Here is a 24,333-nt window from a genome sequence, read left to right as displayed (position 1 = left end):
GGATTAAGGTAAATTGTAAATTTCTCTTGAGTGTACAAACTACACTTATCACAGTGAGATGAGGCTCACTGGAAGTCCGGACGTTAGGGCAGAACTGCGCACGAACTTGAGTCCCAGTTCGCCCCAAAATCCTTTCATTTAGTAATTATTAATTTAATTCAAAATATTATTGATCTTTCTACCAACTGTAATGTCTGGGGTGGGTGAGTGGGGTGGATTGAAACTAAATATGTTATTAATACGTAACATAAGGGTCCACAAATTTTTCACCGTACATCGCTGCAACATTGCGTCATGTTCTCCGTCTTCATCTTTTCATAATTTCCACATATTCTTTCCCATTACAATTTGAAGATAATAGAAATTTAGTCGTCGCTGCTGTGAGTGTCAGCTGTAAGAACATCAAAGCCACTTTAAACACACACACACACACACACACACACACACACACACACACACACACACACACACACACACACGTGGCTTAGATTACCAAACAAACAGAAGGTGACCACGTGTCTACCTCCCACTCTGGACCCCCACCAGTTTGCCCAAAGGGCAAACCGATCCACCAAAGATGCTATCACTACAGAGCTCCACACCGCGCTGAGTCATCTGGAGCACCAGGGAAGCTACGTAAGGATGCTTTTCCTGGACTTCAGCTCAGCATTCAACCACATCATCCCCGAGATCCTGGTCCAGAAACTGTCTCACCCATATCTGCCTCTGGATTAAAGATTTCCTGACAAATCTATCACAGTCTGTCAGACTCGGTCCCCACCTGTCCAGCACCATCACACTCAGCACCGGCTCTCCACAAGGATGTGTTTTGAGTCCCCTCCTGTTTACGCTCTACACATCCGACTGCTCCCCAACCCATCTCTCAAACACCATTATTAAGTTTGCGGATGACACCACGGTGGTGGGACTCATCTCAGGAGGGGATGAGTCCCACTACAGAGATGAGGTCAACAGACTGTGCTCAATTAACAACCTCCAACTGAACACCACAAAAACAAAATAACTAATCTTGGATTTCAGGAAGGGCGGAGCAGACCCGGCCCCACTCTACATCCACGGTGTCTGGGTGGAAAGGATCCACTCCATGAGATTCCTGGGTGTGCAGATCTCTGATGATCTCTCCTGGACTGCAAACAGTGAGAGAGTGCTCAGCAAGAACAACCTGGAGGAGAAGCTGCTGGTTACCTTCTACAGAGCCACCATAGAGAGCATCCTGGGGTACAGTATCACAGCGTGGTACGCGGGGTGCTCAGCAGCAAACAGGAGAGCGCTGCAGAGGATCATCAGCACGGCCCAGAAGATCACTGGCTGCTCTCGGCCCAGCCTGGAGGACATTGCCAACTCTCGTTACCTCAGCAGAGCTGGCAACATCATCAAGGACTCCTCCCACCCCAGTAATCACCTGTTTGACCTGCTGCCGTCGGGTCGACGGTACAGGCCACACAGAACCAGAGCAAATAGACTTAGGAATAGCTTCATCCCAAGAGCTATCACTGTATTCAACAATCACAGAGCCAGTTGAACCTGTCCACTCCCTCTATCCACACAAATCCTGATCACATTGATCATCGTGCTATAAATATTACTTCTGTATCATTAACTAATACACTCATTGTGCAATAACCATTATCTTATCTGCCTACATGTATCACTCTGGCACCTGTACAGATTCATCCTGCTATTGTGTTTAGATGTACATATATTTATTGTGTTTTTCTTAATGCTCTAGCCGTTGCTTTGCTGTTGTTTTTACTTTTTGGCACCAAAGGGAGTTGCAATTCTAATCTTGTTGTACCCTGTACTAGATATCTATGCCCTGTACAAGAACAATAAAGGCTATTCTATTGTGTTCTATTCTTCTATTCTAGTCTAGTCATGTGATCCTAGATTAAAGCATTGGGAACATAGAAGTCAGTGCCTGATGCTCGCTCTCGTCCACTCCGCTCGGCAACCCAGAGGATTAAGTGAGTCCTAGCACTAAATTGGTCTGACGCTGCAATACATACATTAATCCGTCAACAGAGCGGCAATCCCGGGCAAGGTGCCAAGTTTTACCGTAACTCTTGTAATAGGCGCACTGCGCTTCCAGGCGCGTCTGCTTTGAGCGCACGTATAACGACGCATTCGGCGCTTCGCGGCTACACGTCAGGCGGCGCGTCACGCCGGAAATCCACACACAGGGCTTCACGCACGCAAACATACGCGGCTCGCACTGAACGCACAACAGCTCGCGCGCGCGAGCCAGCCACGAAGACATCACTCCGATCCAAGGTCACTGGAGCCGGCAACCGGCGCGGGAACTCAACGCAGGAGAACCATCCGTCCCTCCGCATCAAGGTAGGACGAACATTTTAACGTTATTTTTGTTTTTCCTCGTGAGTGTTTGTTGTGTCTGATCACGCGCTGTGTGACGCGGCGCGCGCGGTCGAAACGTGCCGGAACGAAGCGTTTATTGGATGACTGGAATCTCGCGGCCGGCCGGACCGCTCAGTTGCGATATTGTGAAGCGTTCAGGAACCTTTTTTTTTTTCCTCGTGACATCAGCAGACCATTTAATAGGTCACCGTGTATATATATCTACATATTTGCACTCGGGGCCACTCGTGGACGTCTTCGTGGACGGTTTCGTCCTTGCAGGCCCGTATCCCGACCGGCTCCATCCGGCCACTGTCCTTACATCAGCAGCATCATATGATTGGGCCGCAGGAGGATGAAGAAAGGCTCTGTTGTTTCGAGCCTCAGCCACAACTGGGATCTTAACTGTGCGTCCTGAAGCGTCGGGAAAAACTTGAGTTTTGCCAGAATAGCGGATGCTTGAATTCTGGTCAGCTGATGAGCTGTAAAAATAACTTGACTTTTTTTTTGTGTGTGTCATGAATCTTATTTTATAAATGTGGCTCACACGGCACAGAAACAATCATTACATTTTTAAAAGGCAACTCTACCCGACAGATGATAAACTAGCTCACTGGCTCTGTTGCACCATTCTGGTGTGAGTCTTCAATGCCCGGTGGAATATGATGGAAGTCCACGTGTGGTGCTCTAAAGTGCTTTCAGTGCGATAACTTAACAGCAGCATTTCTTCACAGGCACCCTCACCTACCTTCTGCTTCTTACTGCAGATCACACTTTTCACATTGGTGTGACATGTCCCATGCCGCTAAGGCAGAAAAGCAAAAGTGACCACAACCTGATATATATATATGTAATATTATGACCATTACTTTGAGAACAAGAATACCACCTTTTTGAAGAAATGCCGCATTGTCATCGTAAAATCCCTTGCCTTGCCTTTGATTCCTTTCGAGTCCAGCGTCATGCCCTATTTTAATGATGTTGTAACCAGCCCTATTTAATCTGAACGGGCTTGTTGTTAGTGAATTAAATTAAATGTCCTGTCTGATGCATATTTAGTTAAAAAAAAAAATAAAAACTTTATTTTATTAAAGTATTTAATGATCAGTTTTGAAATGTTCGCTTACAAAGAAAAGCAGTGTGATTTTGGAACACTACTTTATTTTCACTCAGATTGAGAACCACAAAAATAGGCAAATGTTGCATTAATGTATTTATTGCGCTCATAATGAGAGGTCCGCAACACTTTGTTGTGACTTTTATGTTTAACAAGAGAAGTTATTTCACTAAAGGTAAAACAGTATACTGACAGTTAGAGTTTGCACCTCACTCAACAGGTCCAAAACAAAATATTTACCTTCTCAACTGGCTTTCGCTATTTACTGTCATCAGCAAGGTCATTTTGACAGGATGTCAGAATGTATCCTGTGATAATTCTGGGGCGGCCTGGCTGTGTTTTGAGGGGGCCTATCCTTATTGAAATGTTTTTTTTTTTTTTTTTTTATGCGCCATTGCGTAAAAAGAATAGAAGAGAATCAACTTCTGTTCTTGTCTTTCATTGTCAGTCTAGTCGGTAAACTTTCTCTGTGCTGGTTGTTGCAATTAAAAGTAATGGCCTCATGCTCAGCATGGGCAAGTTAAATAGCCACATTAACAGTGTCACATTTCTCACGGCTTGACTCTGAAAATCCACCCATTAATTTTCCATCGCTGCTTCTTGTGCACTCATCGCCACTGGGGCGCCTGAGCTGAGTCTATTCCACGTCTTATGTCTGAAGAGAGACAGAAACAACTATTTACACTAACAACAACGGACAATTTAGAGTTGACAGTTAGCGTAATGTGCATGTATTTGGACTGTGTGGGAAGATGCAGACGCCCCATGGAAGAGCCAAGGGTCTGGATTAACATAATGTGCTAGTATTTGGACTGTGGGAGGATGCAGACGCCACAGAGGGAGACCCAGGGTCTGGAAATCGAACCCACCGGCCTCTTGCTGTGAGGCGACCAACTCTGCAGTACTTCCCTGACTTATTACCAAAGTAGTTTCTCGAACAAGGTGAAATGACAGCGTCAAAAAGCTACCCTGTGCGTATCAGTGCACTTCCATGCCTCTGTCAAAGACTTTGGTCATGTTTCATGATTAGGAACTGCTGTTTTTTTTTTTTTCCATGCTCCCCAGAGGGAATGTTTATTGTGGACACAAACCTGCTGTGTGCAAACAACACTGCCTGATGCATAACAAAGGTGTCACCCTGCATGCTAAAGACATAGCGGCACAGCTAGCAAAAACAAACACAAAAGTTGTTCCGCACGATTAGAGAAAATTGTAATATTCTCAATAAATGTATATAGCTTTAAAAACATCTTTTACAATGTTGGAGAAACAACAGGATTTTTCCACTGATATCATTTTCCTAGAATTCCCCTAGAATAGAATTATGAATGGCAAAAACAAATACACAGGCTATTGAGATCCTTTGGAATCATTTAGCAATCACATCTATAAGGGGACTCTCCCTCTGATAATTCAATCTATGTACTGCAGTGCTGACTCATGTCATTTGTCTTAAAGCCATGACACTTGCAAATACTTTCATTCAATTCCAAGCCACTCTGGCTTTCAAAAGGTCAGTATAGACATTTTAGAAAGGCAAACATGATTTTTTTGCCTGTCGCCATGGAAAGCTGTTGCCTCAAAATGAGACACACAAGAGTCTCTCACCTTGAGACGTCATCACGCTGAGGGGGGACGTTGAATTTGGGCTTGACTGCCAGCATGGAAATGTTAAACATGCTTTTCCATCTTAAAGTTGTGTCCACAGAGACGTACGTTAGGTCGCTTGTGGCTGATACGTGGATCAGTCATTGGAAATCTATGTTGGATGTCCTGATTGAAGTTAAAGGTCCTACAACATTTGCAGCAATGTTTTTGCTCCAACGTACCACTGGGCTAGGCGACAAGGTGGTGCAGAGGTCAGCACTTGTCAGGTAAGAAGGTCATGGGTTTACTCCACTGCCCGAGGTCTTTCTTTGTGGAGTTTCCATGTTGTTCCCTATGTTTGCATAAGTTATTTCCAGCTACTCAGGCTTTCTCCTGCAGTCTAAAGACATGCATGTTCACCTACTGGGGAAAATCCAAATTGTCGGTAGGTGCTGGATGTTGTCTGAAAATCACACGTTACACAAGTACAAAGATCTGAATATGTGCAATGATTGTAAGTTTAGACGATAAAACCGTCAGGCTGTCAGAACATCTTTGTGTATTGCTGTTTTTCTACCCTGTTGTTTGAAGAGGCTGGAGAGCTGGAGAGGGGGATTGACGCTCTGACAGGCTATCAGGACAGTGCTGCTGATAATTGAGATAACTGGGGCTAAAAAGGGGGCCGCTCAAGTCTGACAGTTGCTCCCAACTGTTCGAAACATACGATGCAACGTTGCCTCTGTAATCAGAGAGCGGTGGGATGCAGAGGAGCTGTATTGATTCTGTGTGCTGGAGTGCTGTGAGGTTTAGAGTTAACAAGATAAATGCAGTGCATGTTCAGCACGCTGCTGATGAAGTTAATGATAAACTCCTGCATGAAACAAAGCAAACGGTGTTGCGCTGAGGTTTAGCTCTGGGCTAATCTTGCGTTGCCACAACTTGTTGTCCGTGAGACCTGGCTGAGGCAGTGGCCCCGCCAAGGTTATGCCAGCGGCAGCAGCGGACCGTAGAGGTCAAGCAGTGCAATGAGCCAAGGACATTTTTGGGGGGTGAAGAGGCGTGTTGTGTGCCTGGTTTGGTAGCCACACCCACCATTACCTCCCCTTCGAATTTCACTGGAAATGTAGCACGAGGGTGTTTGGAATTTACCTGGCTGCGTTCGCCACTCCACAAAGAGGCCAGTCTTTAAAGGCTCTCCGTCAACATATGAGGTGAAATTCCTGAAGGACACACACACACACACACACACACACACACACACACAACCTTGAACACCCTTTCTGAGGCACTGTTGCCAGGTGGACGATTTGATTACACACACTCCCCACCCCCTACCTGTTGCCTCCCGTTGCTGTTTGAAATGGCTCACATGTCCAAAAGTAACTGTAGCATGTATAGCATGTGTATGCAACAGACACTGGACCAATACAGACTCTGCACTTGTTCCATGGACAAGAGAGGAATAGACTTGCATGTGCGTGGCTCATGGATCTGTTTCTTTTTAAACCTTAATGTCTCTGCTCTTCAGTTTTTATTGCCGGAACTTATGCTCTTTTCCTGCTCTGTTCTTCGTCCCTTTGTCAAAAAAGAAAAATCCTTTAACAGTCCGGACATTGCTTTTTTTTTTGTTTTGTTTTGTTTTTTTGTTGAACCCCCTTTGACCTGTTTAATGTGTTTGCCCATGAGAACACTTAGAACCCAGGCAGATGGTGACACTGCTATGCCAAGCCAAGTCAGAGTCTACCAGTTAAAAAAGCCCAGTTGACATGTGGCTGTAGCCTGATTGGCCGGAAAGAATGTTTCACATATGAGTAGATATATGCATATCTTGAAAACAATTTGCAAAGGGAAAGCCCCATCCACAATAAGCAAATGAAAGACTTTCGGTCACACTCAGAATGGGTCAATCAGATTTTTTCAATCACAATGCCAATCACAATAGAGGATCTGTCCTGATCTAACAACTGACACCATTACAAGCAGTTGCTTTTCACTTTGTATTCTTTACCTCTGCCACTATAACCTCTTTGTCCTTAGAGGATGCTGACTGGTCCGATCTCACACTGATCATCTGGCCAGGGTGAAGGGTTACATATCTATTTGGTGTGCATCTGCAAGATTTGAAACTTATATAGTTTTGCATTAACAACAAAAAAATAAAATAAAATGCAGCGACCTATCGTGGCTTCTTTGGTTGTCAAATTAACCAAAAAAATCAAACAAACAAATTTTTTTTTTAGTTCTTATAATCTAGCATATTGACAACACTTCCTGATTGACTTTAGGGCCACAAAAGAACAGGCAGAGTGTTGACATTGTTGTAACTCACCTGTGACTTTATTATAAACCACGTTTGCAAAGCTTCGCTGAACATTTTCCACCGTAACCCCCCTTTCTTTCTTCTCCCCTTCTCCTCAACCGCCTTTTTATAATTCAATCCCTGCAGGGCTTCATTCTCAAAACCCTCAACTTAAGCTCCTTATGAGTTGTGGGATTCGGCTGCGCGCTGTCGTCGTTGCGCTCAGTCAGTCCATCCTGGTATCTGCGCCCAGTGCTGCGCTGGACAGTCTGCAATCTGATTAGCAAGGATTAGACTTTCAGTGCTGTATGGAACTCTGGAGGAGGGGAAAATAGCATCAGTGAATCTTATTTTTACGCACTTGGTCATGTTTTGCTACTTCAGACAAAGTTGACTTGGGTGGATTGAAAGAGGAACAACGGCAGCGAGCTTAAATAAAGAGAATGGCTAAGTAGACGAGTTGTCAAGTGTCCGTCAAGGCTCACGTTTATTTCCACTTGTTCCACTATTATTCATAACACACATCATTCAGGACGCAGGCGATTGTAAATGAAACAGAGTTTGCACAGTTTCTTCTGGTCTATGAAATGAACTGTTGACTTTGAACAATGAAAAACATCTGTACAGTGGGCAATCTAACAAAAAAACAAAAACAAACAACCATGGCATTATTTAGCGTAAAATCCCCACATCAAACTTTTGTGTGACATCCATTTTAAAAGCTGCTGTTATTTATACTCCGTCCCCATCACCACCCCCAAACCGGGTGTCTCATTTTGTAACTTCCTGTAGCTCAGAGCAGAAACCGCTCTGAGTCTATGACGCATTGTGAGCACGCACTTTGGCGAGAATAGCAGCGAGCAATACGGCGGTGCCACTGATGGATGTCAGTGGCTCAAGTTGTTTACGCTGAAGAAGGCTGAAGTGCCCCATCTCCTTGTAAGGCTCTGAAAGTTCTTTCATCCGTTGAATACATTCACTTTTGCTTTGAGGAAGTGAGGGCTTGGCTTAAGAGCGAGGTACTCACTCCCATGTTACCACGTGTTTGGCTTTAGTGTGTACTCGTCTCACTTGGCCTAGTTTTATTGCGTGCAGCTTTCTCTGCTCTTGCGGTGCAACCAGCCTCGTGGCACCAGCGCCTCATCTTCTAAAACTAATTTTGAGGTCATACCCGCAACATTAAGACGCCAAAAGAGTCATTGTGTCGGTTCCTTAATCTAGAAATGATTTTTGTTCCTCTCACGAGTGCCATGGATTATTTTTGAGTTTTGTTATTTTGAGTTTGTGAATTACCTTACTTTCACCTGAATTTGAGATTTCACCCGCGTGCCACTCGTCACTATGTCGATGGAGGCTCTGTTGACATTGTCTTCTGCACTGTTGGCTGAAGTTGACAGGCAGAAGTGAGAGGCCTACTGGTGCCTGACAAAACAAGATCTTCAGATAAGACAAGTTAAAGCCAGAGTGCTCACAAATCACACGACTGTACTTGGCAAAGAACGGTTCGTAGTGAGTCAGTACATTTAATTTAATGCCAACAGACAGAATAAACCACATGTTGTCCTAAAATACAAGGCACATTTTGATATATGTCTACTTTGTTCACTGCTTCCATGAAGCCTTGAAGGATTCTTATGCCATGCATTATACGGTGCGCTAATACTATATTACTCTGTTAATAAAGGACCATAGTAGACAATTTTCAATCGACTATAGTCCACCATACTGAGCGCGATTTAGCCCCTACCAATAGTGCAATTGATGAAAGTCCTGCAAAGAGTTGACCAGGAATGGGGACCAATCCCAAATGCAAGTTTATGGTTGTTGTTGAACACAACACATGGAAGCCGGTGGATGATGTCCGTCCTAATTTGATGTTTGTTTTTCTGCAGAAGGCACTTGTGACCAAGCAGGCACCTGTGACATCCCGTGTGTGACAAAGCACCACTTTAAAAGCATTAACACAATCAGCGGTGATCTTGATAGTTTAGAAAAGGTTGTCTCGGGCCTCCCTAGCAGCGAAGGCAGCCGGTGATGACGCAAGTTTATTCCCTGTTGTTGAACCTGTTTGGGCTTATGGGCGTGCTACTTCATGCTCCCTTCCTTCCTTGAAGAAAGAAAGAGGAGTCGACAGTCTACAGCTGTGGATGATGAGGGCGTGTTTGGTTTGTACACCAGTGGCACCTGGTTTTACTAGCGCTCGTCTCTCAGGTGACACTTTACACCCCCGTGGCTATTGGCTGCGTGCAACCTAAGGGTGCGGGGAATGCAGAGCAGTTCCCACATGTTTGGGTGAGGGCAGTCCATTGAATGGGTGCTTAATACTGTGTGTGGCATGCCTTCTCCAGGATACACTCTGGTACGTCCTCCCTTATTTAGCCATATTTCTGGTGTAGGTTGTTCATGGGCAAAGCGTTTGAGCCCTTTTGCGTATAATCCCCAGCTGTCTGTATACTGTCAATAGGAGCTGCAGCTGCTGACCTGATTCATCTACGCATTGACATTAATGATCTTTGACATTTTGCTGGAAACGGCCGCCCTGGATGATTCATTGATTCATTTGTACCTTTATTGTGTCGACGGACCTCAGGGTCAAACGGGAACAGCCGGCCAGCCAGCTAGCCAGCGGTCAGACAACCAAACAACAGATGCAATCACACATAAGTGTTTCTCAATGAAATTTAACTGTCCCTCTTGTTTTGTCGTTTCCAGTGAATAATCTGCTCTGAGGTGGACCAGTGATGCCACCGCCATCCTCATGTCCTGCCCTCGCACCCCCGCCGGATGGTGGTTGGGGGTGGGCTGTGGTCTTGGGATCGTTCATCTCCATTGGGTTCTCCTACGCGTTTCCCAAGGCCATCACTGTCTTCTTCAAGGACATCCAGCTCATCTTCAACGCCTCGTACAGCCAGGTAGCATGGATCTCCTCCATCATGCTGGCGGTCATGTACGCCGCAGGTAAGCTAAACTAATCCGCAAGGATTTTTTGTAAGTGACGCAAAGCAAAAAATTCAAAATTCAAATTTCTTTTCAAGTCATACCTGGTCCTTGAAATTTTTACAAAGTGTTGTTCCAAGGAGACTGACTGAAGAATGTTTTATGGTTTGGCACACAAGTATTCCTGGTGTGCGTGACAACCAATGTCTAAAAAAAATTGCTCATCTTAATTTCATAAGGGAAATGAAAAGCTGTCTATGCCTCACTTTCAAAAAAAGCAAAACAAACCAGGTTAGCCAAGCATGCTAACGTTGACATAGACAACCCTCATCATGTACTTTTTGCTGCGCCGCAGCTGCTTCTGTTTTCAAAATGACTTAAAACTACTTCATAAGACAAGCATGTGTTCGCTAATTTGGGCTACTATTTTACACTTATGCTAATGCTTACAGAGTAGTCGCTGACTAAATTTCACTTAGTTTTTCATGCAAAACCAAGTGTCAAAGGAACTGTGTATGACCAATTAACCAAAACCAACACACCAAAGTTGTTTCAAGGAAAAAGGTGTGCAGACAGAACAGACAGAAAGAGTCAAGACGCCTTCTGTCAAGTCATAACAGCTGTTTCACATTAACGTTTACTGGCACGCCAAGCGGGATATGACTGGTTAGGTCAATTTAAAATCCACAATGTCATTCTGCTTGTGGGATTTTGGTTTGCACACATATATTCTTCAGCATTATCCTCTTTTTGCAGAAATATATGTTTGCATGAGAGGATTTCTCTTTTCTCAACGGTCACTCCCTCCACCCTTTCATCCCTCCAGCTGTGGCTATGATGCAGGGATTGAGGCGTGCTGTGTCATCAGATCATGACCTGAATTTAAAAGCAGAGCACACAAGCGCTGCACAACCAGAAAACCAAGGGGTTTATCAAGCTAGTGTGGACAAAGGAGAGTGCCAAACACAGTTTGTTGAATGAAGAAACTTTCAAACAAACACCTTTACCTGCTACCTCGAAATCTGAGACATTTTGCAGTTGCTTGGAATGTGACCAGACCAATCAGTGTCCTTTGAAGAGATAAAGCCTGTAGCTATGGGCGGCTGTTAGCTCACCCCCACCACTGCTGGCCTTGTTTTGTTTTCAGGAAACTTTGAATCGCAACACTAATTCTCATTTGTCCTCATATCTATTGCAATGACGATTTCCTGCCGCATCTCGCACGTTCAGCTCGGGAGGTCTGGAGGCTAGAGGTTCTGCTTGGTAGTGCCATCGCTGCCATCTGTCTGCACTGTAATCCCCCTGTCACTCCACCTCCGCCATCTGTACTGGCCAAATCATGCCTCCCGCTGCAGCAGCTTCCCATAGACAAAGAACTTTGGAGTAATTTATTCAGACTGTAGGAGCATGTCTGCATAAAACTGAGCCTATATACAGAGTCAGCCAAAATAATGTATGCACACATCAGGAAAAGATTCATTTGCATAAATATTTAATTTGTGTCAGTACTACTATACATGTAGATACTTGAAGAGGCCAAAAGCAACTTGTATTAATCCCATGTCTGAATAAATTTGGTATTGAAATATTGTATGCAAGTTTTCATTTTCCTGATGTGTGTATACATTATTTTGGCTGACTCTGGATAATGCACAACTTCAAGTGATAACCAGTGAGATAAGTAGTATTTTAAATCAAATCGATGGAAGAAGAACCTATTCTGGGGCAGGTTAACTGGAGGAAATGCTCGTAAGCTATTAAAACTCCCATCACAACACTACCATCAACACAGAGACAAGCCTAGTATTAGTTTTATGTATTTTGTATTATGTAGTATTATCATCAAAGCGTTTAACATTTAACAAGCAGAGCTACACTGTTCAACCACTAGGCACAAAAAACATTTTGGTGAAAACAGCATTGAAGCTGAGACTGCTACTGTTAGTAGGTAGGGTTCAAACCACCCACCCCAAAAAGTTGGAAAGAACCTTCTGTTGTAGGGTCTTAATACGGCCAAGAAATCCCCCCCTACATTTTCAGAGTCTGGTTCCTGCAGTTGAAACACTGTAGTTCCTGGTTCCTTGTGGTGGGGTAGGCAGAGCAGCTCATGTTACGTTAAGGCAAAATTCAATATTTTAACAGCCGCTTTGCACAGATCCATTTTCTTGTGGTTTTCTAAGACAGCGTTTGTTCTGGGCCGTGTTGTGGAGGTGGCTGTGCACACGTGAAGGCAGGTACACACCAAACCGGCATTGCTAAGATCTTTTGTGCTCCCCCCTGATGGAAAACTGACTTTCCTGTTTCGTCATGTGCGCCGCACGTTTGTTCATTCGCTCGTTCATCGCTCCGTGCTTGTCTACAGCCGCTGCATTAAATCTCCCGCTTTTCTGACAGCTGTGCAAGTACCTCAAGATTGTGTCTCAGTAGGAAGTTTGTTGTTACATTAATCACACTATTTCTTCGCAAAAGCAAGCGAAGATGAAGACGTTTTACTTTCTCTAAATGACAGTTTACATTCATGCATGTTCTCAGCCAGCGGTTGTATTCTCAGGCCTGCTGCATTCTTGCATTCTTGTACCTAACTGCACCCCTACCCCCTGGGGGGTCTTAGCTAATGGCAGACAAGCAGTGTCATGTGCCAGGTGTGCTCTGTCAGTTAAAAGGTGGGTTTAACCGTGATTGTTGAACACTTACTCTTTGAGATACATTGGTAAATACATGGATATTTGTCCCCAAAGGAAATTCACTGCATTTACATTCGTAGTTAGGATAGCGGCTCTTCCGTAGCTCAGCCGGACACAGACTAACTGTTGCTTCTGGCTTGAGTTTATTACAACATTCAAGAGAAGAATTGAATCAGCTCAGGAATTTAATCAGCTACTTCCTTGAAATCCTAGCAGTGACTGGAAGCCCTGTGTCAACATGTTGAACGGGCTTCATCTGCACGCCAAATCACACCTATTTTGCGTAATTGCGTGCTTGCTTTGTTGATAGTGAATGCTATTCCATGACAGCTTCAGAGTTCATTTGGAACTTTCTTTGCGAAAAATGAAAGAAAGCTTCAAATAGAGATAAAATGGAAATGGAATCATCCAACTTGTTTCACATCAGTCAGTGCCATGTTTCAATATGTGCAGTTACCAAACAACAGCTGTAGTTACTCATTCACCCATATTGATTGCGCTCAGCAGCCCGTCATTAAAAAAAGAGACCTTCTCTGTGGGTCTTATGCTGAGCAAGTAATCAATGTTTGCAAGGTTAACTCTTTGTAATTTTGCCTGTTTGCCTGCCTAATTTTCTGCCAGGCTGCCAGGCAACAGCCTCACACCCAAAAAGATACTGTGCAAGTTGGCCTTGTTACCGCTGCCCTTTTGCGAGACTTTTGTCCACACCTCAATAAAATGTTTCTCTGACAAAGAGGTTGACAGCCATAAAGTTTAGCTAATTGTCTTGAGTTAGCTGGAATTTGGAGTGTATTAAAAAAAACTGAATTGCAGTTGGCTGGCAAGAAGCACCATAAAGACGAGGTGTTGGATGTTTGAAAATGTTCTCCTCCCCTCAGTTTGGCCAAGGATTAAGCATTCCAAATGTAGCTCGGGTTGTTGTTTTCTGCCTCATTGATGTGTGGTATCCAGACTTAACGTAATACTCAATACAGAGTATGTTTCACGATCCATCGACCCTCCTTTTTGGTTGCCATTGCTAACTGGCTAATTGTTAGCTGTTGAAACAAACAATCAAACTTAACTTGGGTTTGGTCCCAATACACGAGGAATATGTCATACCTTTTCATTTAACATGACGTGACGTTGTGCGTCCTACTTTCTAAATGTGGCATGGGCGTGCGTGGGTGTTGGCAGGCGTTAGAAACTGTGGGGGAATTTTTTAAGTGGTGCTGATAGCATTGTCATGCAATTGCCACTGTGCAATTCTACACAGTGTTTCATCAGACAGACAATGCGAGTCATCCCCTGAGCTCTGCAACAACGGTGTGTCTAAGCGGGCGGTGTGTTTGTATTGGATCAGTGATGGTAATCCAGTCTCGCACAACGCACCTTTTCTCTCGGTCTCACACACACACCCCCTCACACACAAGGAGTTGACCTTGGATTAGGAAACCATGTGCCTGTGTGATGTTGTATTGTACTTGCATGATGAACATGACATAACATTAACGTTACAGGCTTTTTTTATGGGACTTCAAAGATTTCTACTCATCAGTTGCCCATCTCTTCAGAAAACCTAAAACATTTGACATTGTAATGTCTACAAAACACCAAAGAAGCTGGAGATTCTCATTAAAAACAATACAGGTCTTTTTATACTTTAGAGCGTCTTGAGGATCCAAAGATTTCCTGCATGTGTGCACCTTTCAGCGGATTGGATAATCCATAGCTGGTACTATGAACACACTGGGATCAGTTGTCAGAGTGGACTGATTCAATTGAAACGTGTTGCAACTGCCCAGAAATGCCCAGGAATTATTTAAAGTTTTTACTTTAACTCTTCCTGGAGAGTGTGTAGTATAGTGCAGTGCATATCGCAGTAAAATGAAGTGTTATGCAGTTTATAGTGGACAATGCAGTGCGTCGTGAAGTGTGGTGTAATACAATGCATTGCAGTAAAGTGTGGTGAGGTGCTATTTTTCCACTCGGGGGCATGGACAGCCTTACTCTTTTTATCCAACTTCCGAAATCTAACATATGCAACTGGGAGCCTCACTCTTTTTTCGGCCACCAACACAGTTCAATATCCACATTGGAACATCTTAAAACCCCTTATGAAGTCATTCTAGAGGGCACATCACACAAAAATAAGCTGCCTTTCGGCTGATTGGCACGCAGTTGCGCCTGTTTTTCTTCTGAGATGCTGTCTGTGTCCTCTTTGTGCATGACGGCATTTCAAAGCTGTCAGGCCATTCCATTTAGTGGCCTTTATCCAATTTGTAGCGGATGGGTAGCCAGCATGCTGGCCACCGTGCGCCACTACAGTCCGCTGAGCTGCAGCTCGCCTTGAAAAAAGATTCCCTGGGAACACAACTGTTGAAGGCTTTTGCTAAGTGTGTCGCTGCCGTTTGGACTCGAGGTGGCTATATTTAGTTTGGGCTTTTTTTGTCGTGAAGTCAACCAAAGCTGCTTCTGGTCAGGAGATGATAAGCCTTTATTTTAACTATCATTCTGCCCCCCACACCTCCCTGCGGGGAGTTAGGACTTGTCTTCATCTCCGTCGGGTTCGTATCCCCATCGAGCCTCCCTTGAATTCTGAGCATTGCTGCAGATGTAAATGAGGTCAGCGCTCCTCAAGGTCAGAACGCAGGGGAGAAAAAAAATAAAAGGGCTATTGCAGTGTAAAGTAATTCAGATGGCTCTTTGCCCGCTGTAGCTTTTTCAAATTGCGGTGGGGCCGGGAAGAAATGTGATCCATCTCCTGGATGGTTATGAGAACAAAATACTGCATACACACGTAACACAGTGTGTGTGCGTGTGTGTGTGTGTGTGTATATATGTGTGTATATATATATATATACATATATACATATATATCATATATATATGTATATATATATATATATGTACATATATATATATATATATGTTATGTTATATATATATATATATATATATATATATATATATATATATATATATATATATATATAACATAACATATATGTATATATATATATATATATACATATATGTTATGTTATATATATGTTTGCTTTCGGGAAATAAGTTCAGTATTTCTTTCCCTGATGTGGAAATATAAGTTGATATTGCTCCAAGGAGTTGCAGGACTTGGACAGGAGGCTTCGGTTTCATTTGTTAGACCCCACAGTGGGGTGAACGCTGTCTTGGTGCGCAGATCACATCGCTCTTCATGGTTTTAGCCTAACAACGAAACGTGAGGCTGAAACATTACCCATGGGAAAGTCCTCTATTTAGATAGTAACAATGACAATAAATAATAATGCTTAACTTTTCAGACAAACCAGTGGATAACAAGGTGAAAGGGGGGATTTTTTTCTCAATCCAATTAAGCGTTTCTCAGTGAAAGGACTCGTCTCCTCGCACGCGGCTCTAAAGGTGTCTAAAAATAGAAATGTCCTAATGAGTAAACAAGCTTAGAAGATTTTATTTTGTTCCCCCCCAGTTCAATTACAACAGTGCAATTCATTGCACTTTCCGGAGGGGAAATATATTAAAATGATATGTTTTCTGTTATTTTAAGCCTGGTACCTGTTTTGCAAGAGCTCGCATTTCATGTCACCTACTGTGATCCTGTTTTCTTCTTGCTGCAGGCCCCATCAGCAGCATACTGGTCAACACGTACGGCTGTAGGCCCATCGTCATGCTGGGAGGCGTCCTCTGCACCATTGGAATGATCTTAGCCTCTTTCGCTAACAGCGTGGTGCAGCTTTATCTATGCATCGGAGTCATCGGTGGTAAGTAGATTTAAACACACTCCGGTCCACTTGGAGCTAATGTGATTAGCCGCCACGTCTTCAGCTGGCTCGACTCGAAATAAAACTGCTGAGGAGCTTTGTCTTTGTTTACTACATCTAGTTTGGTCCCTGTTTTTCCCTCTTGTCCTGCCACGTATCCCGCATGGTTCTCGGCTCTCAATCATTCTCAAAGCAGAGGTGGATATTTGCGTTTTGAACCAAGAAACACTGTTCTTATGTTTTTAATATAAGACTGAAAGGTTACATTCATCTGGCACAAAAGACAACATGTAACCATTATTGAACCAGGAAGAACCCACTGGGATTAAGAACCTCTTTTTTTAAGGCCAAGATAGGCTCAGAACAGTTACAAAATACATACATAAAACACAAAACAACGAAAAGAAAAAGTATTGACTTTATAAAGCCCATGTGGCATTGCATGTGGCAAAACATAGTCTTGCAATTAAGGAGGAAATGTATGAAGGCAGTAGACCAGGGGTCCCCAAACTACGGCCCGCGGGCCACATCCGGCCCGCTGCGTGTCTCTGCCTGGCCCGCGTGAAGGCTGTCATAACCCCCCGCCCCCGCCACGTAACTTTGCCGACACGTTAGCGTAGCGCGACAGCGATAGCCCCTGTTCCCCCGTCAACGAAAAAAAATGTCGGGACGTTAGCGCTATTATACACTGATAAAAGGCAATAGGTAAATTTTTTGCAATAAAGGAAAAACGCATCTTCTTTCAAAAATAAAAACCCAGTGTTATCCTCAGCTTGTTAACAAGTTTCTCTGTTTAAGAAAGAATAATTAGGTGACAACAATTTGCTTTATCCCCCCCCCCCCCTTAGGACTCGGGCTAGCCTTCAACCTGCAGCCGGCGCTGACCATGATTGGCAAATACTTCTACAAGAAGCGCCCCATTGCCAACGGTCTGGCCATGGCGGGTAGCCCAGTCTTCCTCAGCACACTAGCCCCCCTAAACCAGTACCTCTTCAACAAGTTTGGCTGGAAAGGGAGCTTCCTCATCCTGGGCGGCCTGCTGCTGAACTGCTGCGTCGCTGGCGCCCTCATGAGGCCCCTGAATCCGCCCCCTGGTAAAATGGCAAAGAAGAAGACTGACGGCACGGGCGGCGCCAGCTCGGCCAAGCTCACCGTCTGGGAGCGGGTGAACAAATATCTGGATCTGTCGCTCTTCAAGCACCGTGGCTTTCTCATCTACCTGTCGGGCAACTGCATCATGTTCCTGGGCTTCTTCGCGCCCATCGTCTTCCTGGCGGCCTACGCCAAGGACATGGGTGTGGATGAATACTCGGCCGCCTTCCTGCTCTCCATCCTGGCTTTTGTCGACATGTTCGCCCGACCCTCCATGGGCCTGCTGGCCAACTCGCGTTGGGTGCGGCCCAGGATCCAGTACTTCTTCAGCTTAGCCGTGCTCTACAACGGCGTGTGCCACATCTTCTGCCCATTTGCGGACGACTATACTGGCCTAGTGATCTACGCTATCTTCTTTGGCTTCGCCTTCGGCATGGTCAGCTCAGTGCTGTTCGAGACGCTGATGGATCTCGTCGGTGCCGAGAGGTTCTCCAGCGCCGTCGGACTCACCACCATTGTGGAGTGCTGCCCCGTTCTCCTCGGCCCGCCGATAGCAGGTGCAGCTTGTCGCTTCACTCACATCTCTTTGTTTTGCAGCACGATCGCTAACTGGATAACATGCACAGGCAAACATTTAATGTTTACATTGATGTATTGAAGCCAACAAAGTGTTTTTTTTATTTATTTATTTTACAGATAATGTGTTTCTATCTATTAATGCTGTCAAATTATGAATTTTTTAAATGAAAATGAATCTCTAATTTTCCATAGTTAGTGATTAATCACATTTTGATTTGTGTCTTTAAAAGTTAAGTTAAAGTCTCAGTGATTGTCACATTAGGTTAGGGTTAGGGTTAGGGTTAAAATGTGTTCTCCGCATTTGACCCATCATCCCCTGAGGGAGCGGTGGACAGCAGCAGTGCCACGAGACCACTGAGCAAAAGTCTGCTATTTTGCATGTCACAACAGTTTTTATATCCATATCAATGCAAATTGTCTGAAAAACGTTGGCTGCACCTGTGTGTTCAGTGTGCAGGTGGTTGTTGAAACCCATTGCAAATTTCACAAAATAAACACAGCTAACATGAGTTGGATGCAACACTGGTCCTCAGCTCGAGGACCTGACAACAGGTGAACGGAAGGGACGCAAGACTTGCAATTTAAATGTGTTTTAAAAAATTGACTGCGTTATGCCGTGTATTGAATCCCATTGTGATTAACGCCTTAACCCTGACAGTCAGTAAAAATAATATTCATGGTATTAAACACAAACTTTTGAATTCTCTTGAACTCCATTTCAGATTTTATTAACAATTTCAACCTTGTGCTGTCTTGCAGGGAAACTGGTGGATGTCACAAAAAACTACAAATACATGTACTTCAGCTGCGGAGCCATCGTAATCTTTGCGAGCATTTGGCTCTTCATCGGGAACTTCATCAACTACAGACTCCTTGCACGCGAAAAACAGATGGAGGAGCAGTACAAGCGCACCAACACGGATGACCCAGATCGTGGCGCCGAAGACAAGGCACTGGAAGAGATGACGAGGGAGAAAATTCCAAATGACGAGCAGTCTGTGCAACGGGAAACCAACATCTAGCAACGCGCTGACTCGCGTTGCTCTTGCGGCAATCCCACTCCACGACGACGATCAAAAAAAAAAAACAAGCCCCTCAGGCGGGAGGAGCCTCGTGGTCCTGCGAGGCCTCTGTTCTTGGTCCAATGGGCTTCCCTGGAATTAACTGCCAAAGGAACGGTTGTTGTGTTGTAATGCAATATGTGTTTTGTCAAAAGAGCATCAGCTGTGTTAGAACCACAAAAAACCTAAGAAATGTATTGCGTAACTTAAGGCTTTAAAAGGAGTTAAAATGAAAAGGGGGGAGCAGGGAGGGGAGCTAAACTGTCCGTTTTTGCTCGATTCATCAGAATTGCCAAAAAAAACTAACAAAACTAACAAACAAAACAACTTGGAGAAGGTACATCAAGGTTTCATCTAGATTACTAAAGAAACCTTGATGAATCATTTGGCAAAGAAGCCACAGCTTGTCGTCAAATTCTAGTATGACATGAATATGAGTGTGTGTTGAAACTTATCTTACACATAACCAGCTAAATTCAATTCATTTTTATCATCCTAACTATTCTAACAAACTAACTCTGGGTAAACTGTAGGGAAGGAGGAATCAATAACAGGATTTTCTTCCAAAAGAACAAAAAAGAAAGACATTTCAAGTAACGTTGACCCTCAAGACTGTGCACTCACCGCAGGCTGGTATTCTTTTTTTTGTTCATATGTACTTGAATGTCTTATATGCTACAAAAAACATGCTAGTTGGTTAGCATGAAAAAATGAAACAAAAAAACATAAATTCGAGTGACATATAGTTTTTCTCACTGTTGTGGAGCAACTTTGAAAGGTAAACAGATGAAGTCATAGAAAAATGGAACAAACACAGCGGCAATACTTGTCAGGTGTTCTGGGCCGTAAAGTCCAAATCAGCAAAAGCTCCTGGTGACTTGATTGTGCTGCTCCCTGCTTGCTGCTTGCTGTCCAAGCGGACTGGAAACAAAAAAAATCCTGATTGCACTGTGTTTAATGAGGCATTACTGCAAAAATAAATAATAATAAGAAGAAGAAAAAAAATCCCACCTCATTTGCATATAAAAAGCTGATGTGTTCACAGCTGGCGCCCCCTTGTGCTCCAGCACATGGAGTAAAACCTGCATGAATGTCCCTTTTTTAATACTTGTAACAGCCGCAACACATCTCCTGTCAATCGTTTGGCGGGACGGCCGCCCAACAATTTGGTCCAGACTTGAAAAAATAAATGCATATTTAAATCATGCTTGAATGTAAATCCCTCTGGTTAGCCTTAAAGGACCAAAAAACAAAACAAAAAAAACAACAACAAACAAAAAAACAACCAACAAAAAACAAAAAAACAAAAACACCTGAGCAATATAATCTTCCAGCAGAAACACAGGGACAAGAGTGGTCAGTGCGTGCAAGGTTGTTTCCCCCCCACCCCCCATAATACATTGCCTTAAATGTAATGTTTGACACAAAAAGGTGTGGGGGGGAAATGTATGCTAAACCGAAATGACCAACGAATCATATTCATCTACGACAAATTCCTGTTGTCTGGGCCCTCTCCCCCGATACGATTAATGAAATAATGCTCCCTCCTGACACGACTAATGGCTGAGTGCTGCTCTGCCCTCTGGGTGAATGCGTCGCCCTGAGAAGCAAATAACCGTCGATACTCTTTGCATTCCGCGAGGCTTGCTGGCACTAAGCCAGACACACTTTAGAGCATCTGTTCATATTGAAGCAGTCGTGAACAAAGAGCGAGGTCACTGCACTTTGTCTTTCACACTTTGTTGAGTTGTTTGACGTGTATGTATGAAAATGGATGAGCAGCTGGTTCATCGCAGCCAAACGATTCCGTACTGTGAACGCCGCTCTCTGCCGTTGGGTATTCTTCTTTTGACGTGCACATGCTGAGGGGCACCTCAGATTCTTTTTCTTGTTACTTTTTTTTGTGGGGGGCCAGGGGGCACCATATTTTGAGATGAGCCAGAAACCATTAGCAGTTTATGGACCAACCCAGCATGTTTCGGTAGCCGACTCCTTAGAATCCAGGCGATTATTATTCACTATCCCTCGTCGACTTGCCACGAGTATTCACTTCAAATCCTGTCATTCCCTGAACCGCATCGAGAGAGGAGTCGCCACTGTTTTGCCGTCGCGTTTTACCAAGTAACACTGCCCCCTGCTGGTTAAAAATGAGCATTCCTCCGGAACAAAGCTGTTAAATTTCACTTCCGTTTTAAAGCGGGAGGGTTTCGTTTATTCCACCCCCCCACCCCCCACACACACACACACACACCACCCCCCACCCCCCACCCCTTTGCTGAGGGGACGCTTTAATAGAAGCTCAGGTTATTCTTTTGGTTATGGAATGCGGATGGAATAGCGGTTGCACTTGAATCAAGAAAGGAAAAACAGGACGTAGTTATTAGGGGATGGACTAGTTTAAAGATTGTGTTGCTGGAACAAAGTTTCTTCTTTGTTGCAGCTCTTTATTTAAGTCTTTGTTGCAGTTCTTTTCCCAAAAATGTCTTCCAATGCCTTTAAAATAGTTCTAATTTAAGACTGGTTGTATAAGATGAGAAGCGTTGGGGTCAGAGGTCATTGTGAGCTCACCAAGAGAGTTGAGACACTACACGGAAGGAATGACACGCCCACGCATGCACTGCAACTGCAACACCCGAGTTTAACATTTCTATGCATTTAACTCTATTTTTCAAATGATGTGATTATTTTGTGATTATTATGTAAGAGTCGGGACAGCTGATGGAACTTTGACCGTTAGCCTTATGAACCACTCGGCATTTCAGATCTCTCTTCCTAATTTGCGCTTCCTAATTTGCGCTCACGCTGAAAACGGAGTGCAGCAAAAGCAGGGTTTTTTTTGGGAATGCTCCTTTACTCTTTGTGTGTGATTTGTGTCCAAGACGCACAAAAGTGTCGTTCACCTTAGAGGTCATGAGCTGTTCACAACGGTTTGCTGTACAGCGTGTTCAATACGCTGAATGTATTTTCCCTACGAACGCATGATGCAGTTTTGTCGGATTAGTTGCACTCAGTGAACAAAGATAAAACACAAGGTTTTGTGTACACACACACACACACACACACACACACACACACACACACACACAAACATTTGGTGTGTGAACATATGTTGGCTTTGTATCTTTGCATTGTGTTCTTATGGAATAACTTGCTGTTGTGTTCCAATTGTAACTTCACTTTGGACATGAATGAGCCATAATGAAAATATTGATATATTTGTGATTTATTTTTCTTTGCAAAATTTGATTAAAAAAAAGTTTAATTGCCTCCAGTGGAAAGAAATCTCAAATCTTTCAGCTTTATAAAATGCTTTATTTATTATTATTTTTTTAAATCCACTTGTTTTCTAATTTAAGATGCATTCCAACTGCAACAACATGGAAATCTCGCACTGCGGTTTGCCGCTGGGAGGCGGATGGACTGCGACGCTAACTGTGCCTTATTGTGCATGACTGATGCCGAATTTGAAATAATCAAACGTTTTTGAAGTCAATATGAAGTCACAGCATCTGGCTGTTGAGATTTCATGAATAAGCATATGTACATTCTTCGAAAATGCTCTCTTCCCCGATTGTCATTTTGCTTTCACTACCTTTGCTGTACACTGTGCTTCTAAAACTGTGGACACAGTAGAGGAAGTAGCTACTTCCTCAAAGGAACGTATGTCCCGCAGAACCGTTGTGTCCTCCCAGTCGCAAGTGCCCCGTGTGCTTCCTCATCAGGTTGGAACTGTTGGAACTCTCACGCTTAAGCTCTTCCTCCTCTCTGATTCTGTCAGACTTCTCACTACCTCTGCAGCCGTGTTTGAGATAAAAGCGCCAGACGGGTACACAGAAAACTGATCTTTTGTTTTTCGAAAATGAACTGTAATGTTGTCACCTGTCCCTGCGTGTGTATATATATATATATATATATATATATATATATATATATATATATATATATATATATATATATGTAAAAATAATAACAATAAAAAAAACATACGACAGTGTTTGATAGTTTGATAGTCTCTGTTTCAGCAAATCATTTCAATTTATTTGTTCATTTATCTAATTCTTAATGGTGGAAGGATTTTCTATGATGGGAGTGGTGAAAAAATAGAACTTTTCCCTTTTCGTTATTTGTTATGCCGCAGCTGCTTTTAGCTGCTTTTCGCTTTTAGGAAAATTAATTTGGGCGTCTGCGTTTACAAAAATAAATAAATAAAAATAAATAATAAAAGAAAGTTCCGAACACGAGGTGGCGCCAAAACAGAAATTATTCCGTGCTGGCTTAAAACAAAGAAAAAGAAAAGAAAAAAACAATCATGAAAGCAAAAGATTTTTTATTTTTATTTTAGCATGATTTGCAGGTTGCACCAAGGCAGCCTCATAACATGCTCTTTGTAATTTAAGCATTATGGGAGACTGAGTTCTTCACATTTCCCCTACTATTCGAAAATAGTTTACTAACTAATGAATGTAGCTTATAAGCATAGAAGACTAACGTATGTTCTGTCAGGGGAAAAATAAGTGTCTTCTCATCTTTATTTGTTCCCTACAAAATCTCTCTCCTCTGTCTCTCTGTGTGTGTGTGTGTGTGTGTGTGTGTGTGTGTGTGTGTGTGTGTGTGTGTGTGTGTGTGTGTGTGTGTGCACGCCCGTGTATGTTTCCATTAGCAGTCAGCGCACGGGATCACCTGGACGGCAACTGGCAGCTCCCATCACGCTCAAAGTGCAACTCCCCGCATCAAAGCCGCTGATAATCATGCATGAGCTGATCCGCAAAAAAAAAGAAAAAAAAAGGTAAAAAATCTGCCTGGCAACCAATCCTTACCCTTGTTTTAGAGGATGTGACCC

General features: G+C 43.5%; 1 protein-coding gene across 2 annotated transcripts; it reads left to right on the top strand.

The window, feature by feature from the left end:
• The first annotated feature begins 2,022 nt into the window (after positions 1–2,022).
• LOC142905204 (monocarboxylate transporter 2) lies at positions 2,023–23,427 on the top strand. 2 transcript variants are annotated; one of them, XM_076051763.1, is made up of 5 exons: positions 2,023–2,358; positions 10,092–10,337; positions 16,618–16,761; positions 17,610–18,410; positions 19,192–23,427. In XM_076051763.1, the coding sequence occupies exons 2-5, from the start codon at positions 10,121–10,123 to the stop codon at positions 19,452–19,454; spliced, it is 1,425 nt and encodes a 474-aa protein (XP_075907878.1). In that variant the 5' UTR covers positions 2,023–2,358; positions 10,092–10,120; the 3' UTR covers positions 19,455–23,427. The 2 variants fall into 2 exon arrangements, with proteins under 2 accessions (XP_075907878.1, XP_075907879.1); XM_076051764.1 differs by lacking the exon at positions 2,023–2,358 and adding an exon at positions 8,166–8,318.
• Positions 23,428–24,333: the final 906 nt, after the last annotated feature.

This window comes from Nelusetta ayraudi, unplaced genomic scaffold (genome assembly GCF_046127955.1).
Source record: "Nelusetta ayraudi isolate G7.1 ecotype Tasmania unplaced genomic scaffold, CSIRO-AGI_Nayr_v1 ptg000135l, whole genome shotgun sequence".
Classification (NCBI taxonomy): Eukaryota; Metazoa; Chordata; class Actinopteri; order Tetraodontiformes; family Monacanthidae; genus Nelusetta; species Nelusetta ayraudi.
Note: the sequence above shows the minus strand (reverse complement) of the source record. Positions and strands in the feature narration are given on the sequence as shown.

Bases quoted from the DNA above. Each gene is read 5' to 3' on its own strand.
- LOC142905204 (XM_076051763.1), top strand. From the start codon at position 10,121: ATGCCACCGCCATCCTCATGTCCTGCCCTCGCACCCCCGCCGGATGGT. The intron at 16,762-17,609 runs GTAAGTAGATTT...CCCCCCCCTTAG, and splicing joins ATGCATCGGAGTCATCGGTG to GACTCGGGCTAGCCTTCAAC. The intron at 18,411-19,191 runs GTGCAGCTTGTC...GCTGTCTTGCAG, and splicing joins CCTCGGCCCGCCGATAGCAG to GGAAACTGGTGGATGTCACA.